The sequence below is a fragment of the Cydia pomonella genome, chromosome 3 (assembly GCF_033807575.1).
Source record: "Cydia pomonella isolate Wapato2018A chromosome 3, ilCydPomo1, whole genome shotgun sequence".
NCBI lineage: Eukaryota > Metazoa > Arthropoda > Insecta > Lepidoptera > Tortricidae > Cydia > Cydia pomonella.
In genome coordinates, this window is record NC_084705.1 from 19,054,099 (window position 1) to 19,067,700 (window position 13,602).

At 36.9% G+C, this 13,602-nt stretch overlaps 1 protein-coding gene across 1 annotated transcript; it reads right to left on the reverse strand.

The window, feature by feature from the left end:
• Nucleotides 1-11,169: 11,169 nt before the first annotated feature.
• LOC133516219 (zinc finger protein 658B-like) lies at nt 11,170-12,658 on the reverse strand. The gene has a single exon (XM_061849031.1). It carries the CDS (start codon nt 12,583-12,585, stop codon nt 11,320-11,322), a length of 1,266 nt encoding a protein of 421 aa, XP_061705015.1. The 5' UTR covers nt 12,586-12,658; the 3' UTR covers nt 11,170-11,319.
• Between the last annotated feature and the right edge of the window lie 944 nt (nt 12,659-13,602).

Sequence of the window (13,602 nt, forward strand, 5' to 3'; positions counted from 1 at the left end):
GCCCTCCATCTTGAATTTCTCCATTTTGCTCTGACCAAGATGAAAATCGATATCTGAGGATCCAAGAGGACTTTTATAATGAATCTTAGGTCAAAAATGAAAAAAAAAAACGCCCACCATCTTGGATTTCTTAATTTTTGCTCTGTTCAAGATGAAAATCGATATGTGAGGATCTGAGCTACCCTTCATTATGAGTCTGAAGTCAAATTTGGTAAAAACGCCCGACATCTTGAATTTCTCTGTTTTAACTCTGCCCAAGTGCCCAATATCGTGGGATTTTTTTATAAAGGTCCTCTAGGATCCTCAGATATCGATTTTCAGCTTGATCAGAGCAAATACGTATTGAACACGTCGTCATAGGAACAGTTTGTATAGGAAAATATCATTATTGTTTATACTATTTTCCTCGCATTCTTTCCATATTTTTTCACCGTTCAAACCATCCCTGGACCTAGAAATATTCCAATACCAAAAATAGCCAAATCGGTCCAGCCGTCCGCGAACTTAACGAAAAGTTATGAATTATGAATAGCAGCAAGATACCAGGACTTACTAAAAAGTACACATAAAAAACCTCCACCTAAAACGACGATTCGTATTTACTATCACAAATTTAAATTATTAAAACAACAACCTGAACAAATTAAAAATGAAAGTTTCTTAATATGAATAGTTGTTTAAAATGCATGACATCAACCCCATATAAAACCCGTTTTGATCAAGAGAATTTAAAATAATATGATTCTAGCTAAACTATACGTGAAAAGTAATCCCATATTTTTTCCAGTGTTTGTTGGAACGACTAGCACATCATTTATCCGCACAATAAGGCATATTTATTTTGTTAAAGATATAATTTGAATAATTCATACTACGACTGTGACAACGGGCCGCCATTTGCAAACTAAATAGCTCCGCGGCACAATGTTGACGCCACGCCCGCTTCGGCACAATGTGTGTGGGGTCATTTTGCAGAGCTAATTCTTCATCTACCTATGTTTATTATCAATCGCTGATTTATTCAATTTTCACTTCATTGTCGCCCTAAAGAAAGAAAGGGACTAAGGTCTCCCTCGATTCATTTTCTAGACACGTTTTTGGAGGCGAGAGTGCAGTCTATTTTAATGTATGTCTCTGACCAAAGAGAATTGATTGTAAGTATCTTTGCTGTGACCATCGGCCACGTAGTTTACGCAGGATACAACAGATGGCGCTGTGTTTTGCTTAACGAGAATGTTCGGTCGGAATTGTATGCATGGGCTTATGTTTACTTTAGATCTATGGAATAAACAGTAAAATTCAAACTCATATAAATAAAACACGTAAATAAGTTTTTTCGTATAGGTACCTATGTGGGTACACGGCTTACAAACGGATAAGTAAAAGTAGAAATTATATTAATAGCAGCTAATAAGTAGTAATTTGTTTTACAAGGGCGTAGAGTTGTTAACTCCTCGTGCTAATATTCATACCCGAGCAAGCGAATATACCAAAATCCAGCAACAGAAGATTTCTTAATAAATATGTTTAATCAATGAAATATTGTAGCATTCACATGGTGCCAAAGAGCTAACGTTTATAAGATGCGCTTGTGTGTCAGAATGTGAACGCACACCTAATACTTACATAATGTTGCCTGATTACGCTCAGTGGCTCCCTCAATAATTTTCTAGTCTTTTTTGTCTGACTTTATCTGATTCTAAACTAAACGAAATGTTCATTAGATTTATTTCGTAATTTTTGTCAATTTGTATTTTTCTGATGATTCGTCGAGCATTTGTAATAAAAAAAAGCGGCCAATTGCGAGTCGGACTCACCCATGAAGGGTTCCGTACATTTATGACGTATTAAAAAAAAAACTACTTACTAGATCTCGTTCAAGCCACTTTTCGGTGGAAGTTTGCATGGTAATGTAATATCATATATTTTTTTTAGATTTTTCATTCTGTTATTTTAGAAGTTACAGGGGGGGACATACATTTTTTCACTTTGGAAGTGTCTCTCGCGCAAACTACCTATTCAGTTTAGAAAAAAATGATATTAGGAACCTAAATATCATTTTTGAAGACCTATTCATGGATATCCCACACGTATGAGTTTGATGAATTTTTTTTTTTTTTTTTTTAATTTTATGACGTATTAAAAAAACTACTTACCAGATCTCGTTCATACCAATTTTCGGTGGAAGTTTGCATGGTAATGTATATCATATATTTTTTTAGATTTCTCATTCTGTTATTTTAGAAGTTACAGGGGGGGGGGGACACAATTTTTTTCACTTTGGAAGCGTCTCTCGCGCAAACTATTCAGTTTAGAAAAAAATGATATTAGAAACCTAAATATCATTTTTGAAGACCTATCCATAGATATCCCACACGTATGGGTTTGATGATTTTTTTTTTTTAATTTTATGACGTATTAAAAAAAAACTACTTACTAGATCTCGTTCAAACCAATTTCCGGTGGTAGTTTGCATGGCAATGTATATCATATATTTTTTTTTAGATTTTTCATTCTGTTATTTTAGAAGTTACGGGGGGGGGGGGGACACATTTTACCACTTTGGAAGTGTCTCTCGCGCAAACTATTCAGTTTAGAAAAAAATGATATTAGAAACCTCAATATCATTTTTAAAGACCTATCCATAGATACCCCACACGTATGGGTTTGATGAAAAAAGATTTTTTGAGTTTCAGTTCTAAGTATGGGGAACCCCCAAAATTTATTGTTTTTTTTTTCTATTTTTGTGTAAAAATCCTAATGCGGTTCATAGAATACATCTACTTACCAAGTTTGAACAGTATAGCTCTTATAGTTTCGGAAAAAAGTGGCGGTGACATAATCGGACAGACAGACGGACATAACGAATCTATAAGGGTTCCGTTTTTTTGCCATTTGGCTACGGAACCCTAAAAATAAGCAAGAAAAATTAAGGAAGAAGACAGCTAAATCATCTCTCAAAACTTGGTACCAAATTAATAAACAACTCCGAACTCACTAGACATTATTTCAACTAGCAATCTCGTGAAATTTCCTCCAGTCTGCCATTTTTCTCGTCGACATATTAATTTCGGGTCCCCCGCCTTATAAAACCCTTCTTAACTGCTGCTTGTATTTTTCATAGTAATTGCTAGAGAATGGAGGATGCTGGTAATAATTTATCACCTTATTGTGTTGCGAAGAATGTCTGATACTTTGGAAGTAAAAATTTCATGCCGGATATGAATAAATATTAAGAGGAAAGAGGATCGATTCTCCATACAAACGTAGTTCTCATTTTCCTCCCTGGATATTGACATTATGGAAAATATTTTTACAGATTTTTATGTGTTTTAGTCATAGTTTAGTTTAAAGTTAGGAGCGAAAAACAGGTTTCATAAAAAAAATTAAATGTTACAAATAATAATAATAATTCAGCCTATATACGTCCCATTGCTGGGCACAGGCCTCCTCTCATGTGCGAGAGGGCTCGGGCTATAGTCCCCACGCTAGCCCAATGCGGATTGGGGACTTCACATACACCTTTGAATTTCTTCGCAGATGTATGCAGGTTTCCACACGATGTTTTCCTTCACCGAAAAGCTAGTGGTAAATATCAAATGATATTTCGTACATAAGTTCCGAAAAACTCATTGGTACGAGCCAGGATTTGAACTTGAACCTGCGACCTCCGGATCGAAAGTCGGACGTCATATCCACTCGGCCACCACCGCTTTAAACGTTCATAACTCTTATAATATTAAAAAATCTAAGTAGATCAAACGGTCGGGCATAGCTATGATTAATAGTACATTATGATACAAGTGTGCTAAGTTGGTCATTATACACGAGGTGATATTGTCCGCGCGAGCTGCAAGCGAGCGCGCAATAAGAAAGCCGATGTGTGTACTGACCATAGCACACGCGTTTCATGCGACGTTTTTCAACACACTTGCGAGGAAATAAGAAACTTTCATATTTTAATTGTTAAATCTGTTAGTATGCAGTGTTGCATCCGTCATACTGCCTGCCGCCCCTCGCCCCGCTGCCGGCGGCCGGGCGGAGCGCTGACTCGCACCAGTCCACGTTGTAAAATCTACTCGACCAATTTATGAAGGCTCCGTTTCCATACATACTATTAGTCTAAAGTCAAAAGCATTTATTTGTCCAACATAGGTATGTATACATCAGTACAGGTCCCATATCATCGTATCACTATGTTGTGTCGTAAGGCGTACAATTTTTCATTCATTGATTGTGACTGCATGCTGTGCACAAATAGCAATCAGTTACCTTCTTAACTCACTCGGATAATATAATGAAAAAGCACGAGTGGTATAATATACTGGAAAAAGCACGCGTGTTCGTGTTTAATATTATAAGCCAAAAATCAGTGGAATAAAAACGTCATTTTGAGCAAGTGTGTTGAAAAACACATTAAATTGTGTAAAAATATTTTCAATAATGTCTAGAGATGGAAATGGGGACTACGTTTGTATGGAAAGGCGGTTTCAGGGCGGTCGTCCCCTTTCTTCTTAACTTGATATTATAAATGTAATAAGAATAACAAGTGACGGCCAATTATTCTTTACAACAAACGCTAGGTTCCTAAGTAGGCTAGGTAATTGGGAAATACTGTATCCGACATGTTTCCTTTGACATACCTATTACGTATATATCTAATTATAATATAATAGCATTAATTTGTACAAATACGATTATGAAGGTACTTTTAGTTTGTGATTGAAATAAGTAATTTGATTTTCTATCATGTTTGAATAAATATCCCATGAAATGATTTAATTAAGTATTACAAGTACCATATAATTCATAACTGTGTGCTGTTTTAAATATTGAGGTTGTTTTGTTTGTGTTATATAGGCGTTATAGCAGCCATACTGCGGCCCGCCGGGCTGCTTTAGGTGGCCTGCCAGGTGATCCTGGTATACGTAGATAGGCAAAACCGTCTTTGTGGCTCTCATAAAAAAAGGTTGAGTATGTACGAAGAAAAAACATACACTAGGCTCTGAATTTTCTGTAACATACCTTCTATACTTAATGTTTTTATTTTCTCGCAATTATAATGAAAAACATAGTGAAACAAGTGACTATAAAAAAATGTGAGCTCGAGCCAAGCTTTCTAATATGTCAGTTCTGAATTTGACTAACCAACCGTTAACAATGTTGGCCATATCTCCCTTATTGCGCTATTATTATCATTGTTATTTTCTTTAGGTAAACTATGGGACAGTTGTAATTTTCTATATATACCATCTAAGGAATAGGCCCCTGGACGATAATCAATTACCTATTCATGGAGCAAAATTATTTCACGAAAAGCAAAGTTACATTAGTCCACTTACAAAACTTCTAAGTCACCATACAATCGTCCAATAAAATCTAAGTTAACTGCTTAGATTGAATCCCAGGCTAGCAACTGGTGGCTGCCGGGGCGTCTGCTGTCCCTAGGGGTACCTGCGCCGGGTCGTAACGTTTGACAGGCGAAGGGGTAACTGCCACTTTGATGCTCGCCTGGGACGTCCCCTATAAGATCAGAGAGGATTGGACGTTGTCGTTAAGATTTTCCATCTGCATTGATGCGTGTACTGAATATGTACATTAATTAAATCTTGTTATCGCGGACATACGAAATAGGCAATTTTGTATTATTGGAAAATGCCATTTAACCACAATCCCACCTGTGTCGATTAGGTAGAAAATAGATTACCTAAATGGTGTTGGTATATTTGCCTTCAGATTTCAAAATGTTGGTAACCTGGGAATAGGTTTTAAGAAAGTGAAATCCACTACTTAGCTGTTCGTATTAGGAAGCCGGAAGCAAAACGTTTTATCCAGTCGCCATCAGCGGCCAAAGTGTTCACGATAATCTGATCAATAAAGACTCAATTATCGAGGCTTTAAAGTGCAATTTCAGATATTTTTGAGCACATGGGCCCCTCTGATATATCTGATGACCACTGTACGAATCAGCGGCAAAATAACAACGTAAGAAAATCCGCGCCTAGACCCAATTCCCATGGTGGCCATGGTGGCGGGACGAACAAGGCAGAATGATACGGATACTACGAATAGAGGCACCTCAAAAATATTTGCAGGCAAGCAGGAACTGTTCTGGCTGTCCTTTTCTTAATAAGCTTTACAATCAGTATCAAATAGTGAAGGCCGAAAGTGGCACCTTTAACGCACATTCTTATTTATATGATAACAAAGATATTGTGTTAGGATATATTTTGCTAATTTGGACGTTGCACGTGATTGCACTATCTGTACTGTAGATAAGCAATAGGGCGGGAATCGAGTTCTCCGAACGGCCGCTCCGCCACATGCTGCACTGCAAGCCTGTGCCGCATTTACACAGATCTTGAAAACTATTTGCAGCCGCATACGCTTGTACGCAGAATTTTAGGTTTGTTAGCGTATTATCGTAATATTGAAACCATGTTAGCACGTTTAAATATTTAGTACCTGGGCGACCGAACTTTGCTCGGTTTTAACTATTTATTGTAATATGGTGGTGTATAGGTGATAATCTTAACTAATTTTTTTTACTAAATTAAACTTGTCTAAAACAATAAAAATTAAAAAATTATATATAAACTTGAACATATAAAAAAAACAAAAGTTAGTCACCGGGCGAGATTCGAACCCGTAACACTCGTTTAGCAGTCCGCGTCTTAACCCGCTGGACCAGACGGACAGTGGCCGGCAATACGAAATTAGCGACCATATTCTGCGACGAAAGAAAAACGCATGAAAACTCGAAAACACGCGTTTTCCCAAACATAAGACTAATCTAGATTGATTGTTTACCCCCAAAAACCCCCATATACCAAATTTCAGCAAAATCGTTAGAGCCGTTTCCGAGATCCCGGAAATATATATATATATATACAAGAATTGCTCGTTTAAAGGTATAAGATATGTAGCAGGTTTATGCGGGACTCCAAATCATCCGTTTGACTTTCTAATAGCTTTTTTGTTATGTGTACGGTCACGTCTGAAAATATCGATACAGACAAAGTGCCGATATTATTATATGGGCCATAAAGTCGTGTATACATGTTTTTGGCACTTCGATCGGGTCGATTTTTTCAGACGTGACTGCACATCTGTACATATGTAGCAAGTGTACTCATATTTCCTGCAACATCAATATAAATAAACATAACAAATACCCAAATGATAATATTCCTGCAGCAGGAGCGCAGGCCGCATCCCACGCCATGCCAGTATCAATGACATTCTGCGCCGGGCCTTTACCAGTGCCGGGGCACCAGACGTCCTAGAGCCCACAGGCTTAGACAGGGACGACGGCAAGCGGCCGGACGGCATGACTCTGGTTCCTTGGAAGCTGGGACGGCCTTTAGTTTGGGACGCCACATGTGTGGATACCCTTGCGCCGTCCCACTTTCCAGGGATCTCGATCAAGGCTGGAACGGCCGCCGAAGCAGCCGAGCAAATATGCATCCATTGATTCTGGTTGCATGTTTGAGCCGTTTGGGGTGGAGACCCACGGGCCCTGGGGAACCGGAGCCCACTGTATATTTAGAGAGCTGGCGAAGAGTCTCATTGATAGTAGTATCAACGGTGACCAGAGGGCTGGCTCTTTCCTTACCCAGCGAATTGGCATCGCCATACAGCGCGGTAATGCCACCAGCCTTCTGGGCACCCTACCATCGGGCGACGAGCTAGCCCCCATTTTATATTTGTAAATATATGTATTTAGATATGTATCTTTCCTTTAGTTATATTTTTTTTGTATTTTATGCTTTTTAATAAGTTGGTTTAGATATATTATATTAAAAATGTTATATTTTATAAATAAATTAAGTATTTACATAAAATATTGGAGACAAGACAGACCTTTTTCATTATATTCGACCTTAATATCTTCAACAAATGATTTCACAACTTAAATTAGGTACTTTAACGCGCCACTAGTGTGTAAAATAGTACCGAGAGTCCGACTGATGTACAGATTGAACATGACACAAGTTATTTTCGGCCACAACCGCCGCTTCGTGAAATAGCTTTTCATCGATCTGTAACTTTCCGTTTTTTATTAAAGAGTACGATTCTGCTATTTTCTATAAAATGTTTCTTCCCTGAGTCGTGGATAATAATGGCACACGTCAATAGTTACCTATTTATTTTACAAGGGGGCAAAGTTGTTGATTAACAGCTCGTGCTAATATTGATACCAAAGCAAGCGAAAGATTCCAAAATTGAGCCAAATTTGTTTCGAAAAGTGGAATCTTGAGCTTTGCGAAGGTATCAAGGCAGGATTAAACAAATTTTGCCAACACAAAATTTTCCACCGCACCACGCGAGGAAAAAATAAGAATAAACCAAATCAAATCCAAATGAACGTTATTAAATTATTTCTTATTCAAAATCATGATTTAAAAGTCAATTCTACCAGCTAACATAAGGAAACAACTCACAATTTGCATCAAATTACTTTGCCACTCTTGTGGATAAAATGCAACTTTCTCATCAGTTTTTAACAATCAAGAGAGCCTTTACGAGCAGTAGGCCTAGCATATGGTTGTCGCGACAGTATCTCGCGGCCGGATAGATAACATTAAGATGATTTTATTCTTACGAATCCTTATATAAATAATGATTTTATTCTTGAATGCCCAACACTGGATACAAGTCTCGGACAGCGCAGGTGTAAAAGGATGTAAGTTCCACGTAACACTTTTACACCTAAGCTGCGCGAGACTTGTATCCTTTTTAGGGTTCCGTACCCAAAGGGTAAAACGGGACCCTATTACTAAGACTCCGCTGTCCGTCCGTCCGTCTCTCACCAGGCTGTATCTCATGAACCGTGATAGCTATACAGTTGAAATTTTCACAGATGATGTATTTCTGTTGCCGCTATAACAACAAATACAAAAAAGTACGGAACCCTCGGTGAGCGAGTCCGACTCGCACTTGCCCGGTTTTCACTAGGGCCACAGCATTAATTATACCATCATCATCATCATTTTTTATTCAATAACAATATTACATTGTGTTTGAAAAATCTTAAATCCAGGCACATGCATACAAAAAATATTTCAAAAATAAACATCATAAAAATAAATATTAAAACTAATTCAAATAAATCGCCCGCTCAAATAGATATCCCAAAAATAAAAATAAAACATGAATAGTAATTTAAAAAAATTGTCAGTAAAAAATTAAAAATACTAGAAAAAAAAACTAAAAATGTCAACATGTAAGAAGAAAAAATAATCAAATAATATCATTTAAAAACAAGGCTATATGAGAAAAACAAGGCTACACGAGGCTATGAAAAATATTATTTCTACTCGTCGACTGTAATGGTTGAATTAAGATTTCGTATACCAAACTCAACTAAAAGATTAATTTCGCTGTATTCATCTATAAAAAAAAAGCGGCCAAGTGCGAGTCGGACTCGCCTATGAAGGGTTCCGTACCATTTATGACGTATTAAAAAAACTACTTACTAGATCTCGTTCAAACCAATTTTCCGTGGAAGTTTGCATGGTAATGTATATCATATATTTTTTTAGATTTTTGATTCTGTTATTTTAGAAGTTACAGGGGGGGGACACATTTTTTTACTTTGGAAGTGTCTCTCGCTCAAACTATTCAGTTTAGACAAAAATTATATTAGAAACCTAAATATAATTTTTGAAGACCTATCCATAGATACCCCACACGTTTGGATTTGATGAAAAAAAAAAAAATTTTTTAATTTTATGACGAATTAAAAAAAACTAGTTACTAGATCTCGTTCAAACCAATTTTCGGTGGAAGTTTGCATGGCAATGTATATCATATTTTTTTTTTGATTTTTCATTCTGTTATTTTAGAAGTTACGGGGGGGGGGGGGGGGACACACATTTTACCACTTTGGAAGTGTCTCTCGCGCAAACTATTCAGTTTAGAAAAAAATTATATTCTAATATAACCTAAACCTCAATATCATTTTTGAAGACCTATCCATAGATACCCCACACGTATGGGTTGGATGAAAAAAGATTTTTTGAGTTTCAGTTCTAAGTATGGGGAACCCCCAAAATTTATGGTTTTTTTTTTTTTTTTTGTGTAAAAATCTTAATGCGGTTCATAAAATACATCTACTTACCAAGTTTGAACAGTATAGCTCTTATAGTTTCGGAAAAAAGTGGCTGTGACATAATCGGACAGACAGACGGACATGACGAATCTATAAGGGTTCCGTTTTTTTCCATTTGGCTACGGAATCCTAAAAAGACCAATCACGTCCCGCCGCGCTCCCATAAAAAAGAGTAAACGGGTGCGGGCCGCGGGGCGCGGGTGCGGGCCGCGGGGCGCGGGGTCGCGCGGGGTCGCGCGTTTACCTATTTTGTACTACAGTTTTGTCTACTGAGATACTTACCAATTTCATTAATTATTTTGGTTTTAATAGTAAAAAGTCTTTTTTTAGATGACTCGTAGAAAAAGCCTTATTTAGTCAAATCAGCAAGCTTCCTTGCCTAAACACGGTGCTCGACTGGAAAGCTCTCTATTATATCACGATTGTATAAAATACTAATATCGGTGGAAGTAGGTATCAAAAAGGTTGAACTCATCTTCTTTGGGCACATTTTGAACCCCCGATGCAAAAAGTGGGAAAATAAAATATATTTTTACCATATTTTAATTTTATTATAAAATGGTACATTTTTAACCAAATTAATGTGCTAACCTTCCAAAAATTTACTTGCATTTTGTCTAAATCATTTGCAAGCAACAAATGCTCAAAAAAATCTGCAGGTAATTTTGATCTGATTATGGCATGATAGTGAACTAGAGCTAAAAAATAACATTGTTTTATCTAATTCTGTCAGCAGCAGTTACTACGTGGGCAAGGTTGAAAATGTCCTGAGCATAAATTTATTGTTAAGACAGTAGGAGCATGCTCAGCTCACGTTGATCATCTGATCTGCTTATAGCTACTTCGGGTAGCAGTATTATACATTAAAAGTAAATTCATATCATAGTAGTAGCTACAGTGAGTGAAAAACTATATAACATAATTAAGCTAAACAAATACAATAGAATAGTACGGAAGAAATAAGATTGATACTATTGTATAAGTATCTTCCTATTGAATGAACTCAAACAGCCTTGTTGGTGGCAAGGAGTCAAAAAAATAAACCAGCTTTAGTATTTTGTTTAAAATACTATTATTTTGTTACCATTGTTGCACTTTCCAATAAGTTTTTGATTGACAAATAGTTACCTAGTAACAAGACACATAAGGTATTCAATCATTTGATTAAAACCTGCACATATCTGATTTGGTAAGTGCAGCATAATTTATTCTGGGAAGTCCCCCTTCCCTTTATTAATCCTAATTACCTTGCCTTGCAAGTCTCTTGGCACTCCATGTCTTTCTGTTAAATGCCGCCTGACAGTAGCAGCCTTAGCATAGGTTGCTCCACATTTATTACACAAGTACACATACATCCTCTCGTGAACATTATTACAATGTGCTAACATTTCACTCCGTAGATAAAATTTACGGGGACATAAACTACATTGAATAGTTTTCTCATTATGGTAGATGAGATGCTTCTTCCATACAAATCTTCTTCGGAATGTTAAGCCACACTTCTCACAAGTGTATGGACGCTCACCAGTGTGTATCCTTTCATGCTCAGTTAGACTAAATTTTCGTGGAGCTTTGTATGGGCACTGCCGACACTGTAGGTATGGTCCAGTACCATGGACAGCCACTTGATGTACTTGTAGCTCAGTAAGCACTGGAAATCCCTTGCCACAATGTTCACAGACAAATCTACACCCATTGTGTCTCTGCATGTGATTATCATATGAATGCTTGTTAGCCAAGACTCTATGGCAAACATTACAATTAAATGAGTCTATGCTTTGAAGTTGCATTTGATGTCTTCGAGCGAGTTTTTTATGCCGCTTGAAGGTTTGCTTTTTAAAACATTTCTTAAATTCTATTGATGATATATCTGTAGATGAGCCTATTAGTTTTTCAATACGATCCAGAATGACGTCGGCCTCGTCTTGTGATTGGGTAGGTTTTTCATCGGAATGAGATAGATTAGGAGTATATTCATCTGAATTATCTGGAAAATTATCACTGAAACTTTCTCGAGACACAGGTATTTCTACATCCAAATTATCTATTCCAGCGATGTTTTGCATGAATACCTTGGGTTTTACTTCACATTTCATGTTAGAACTTGAACATCCTCGCAGATCTTCGTTAGTAAAATAACTTTTAAACATTACATATTCGACAACTTTCGTTTTGATTTCCGTCTCAGAAAAACACTGATTTGCCAACTTTTTAAGCTGTTTATCACTTGTTTCGCACTTTAGTTTAAAAGAAATAGCTTTTTTTAGGCAAAATAAACAGTCATTGCACATCAAAGTAGGAAAAACATTGTTCGATTGGATGATAACACTTGTGAAGGCTAGAATAGCTTTGCCAAAGCAACTTAAGCCGTCAACGCTGGTAAAATCTAATAAGGAAACCATGTTCTGTTCATTACTTTGTTTTAAACACACACGACATACGTTTTTGTATATATTCTCATACTCTTCCATGGTTTCCGAAATAAAGTGAACATAGAAAATACACAAATATTTATTAAACTGTCACTGTCCTCACTGTCACTAGTGTCAATGTCAAACATGACTTTTTAATTATGGAACTTGGGTCCGAAATAGATTTCTACTTTCAAAGGTAAAAACAATGCAGTACAAACTAGTCGGAAAGTCTGACCAAGATAATTTCGCATAGCATGTGCTGATAATGTGCAGAAATGTAATCATAAACGGCTCACTTTTATGAAAATATTTAGTTTAAAATGACAATTGACACTACACTTTGTTCTATCAAAATCGGTGTACAGTTAAAGCCTCTACATATCTTCCAACAAATCGCATGCGATTTGTGATAAATGTATCACAAATCGCATGCGATACATGCTGTCATTTTCCTTTGTTATATGGACATTTTTATAGGAAAATAAACACAGGTAAACATAGGTTTTGACTGGGCAATTGATTTCGTTAAACTTTGTTTTTTATTGTTTTGTTTATAAGTTCAGGCACATTAATAAAATGTCTGTTCGATCTGTGGAAAGTGGTCCACAGTACACACACAGCATACAGGTTTGCTCAATGCTCTAAAGAAGTTAAAGTCACTTTATTCAGAGCCTACTGTACTAGTTTTTACACAAGCAACCTGTGGGCAGACTATACGTTTAAACGGTACAATGCTCTGCGCGTTCAATATAACAACGCGTACAGGGTGCTGATGGGGTTGTCTAGATTCTGTAGCGCGTCAGGGATGTTCGCAGAAGCACGGGTAGACTGGTTTTACACCACGATGCGCAAGCGAGCCACATCCCTGGTGCGCAGAGTACAGGCCAGCTCCAACAGCATCCTGACAATGCTTGCGGATAGGGTTGATGGCCTATATTTAAATAACTACCTACTGCATGACTCATGTGCGCAGGAATAAGTGAGTACCTAGGCGAATTTTCTTGAATCCGCTTATTTATTTATTTATAAGAAGCATAAGTATAGTATATAGTTTGCTATAATTAAATACATATG

Coding starts and splice junctions, on each gene's coding strand:
- LOC133516219 (XM_061849031.1), bottom strand. CDS start 12,585: ATGGAAGAGTATGAGAATATATACAAAAACGTATGTCGTGTGTGTTTA.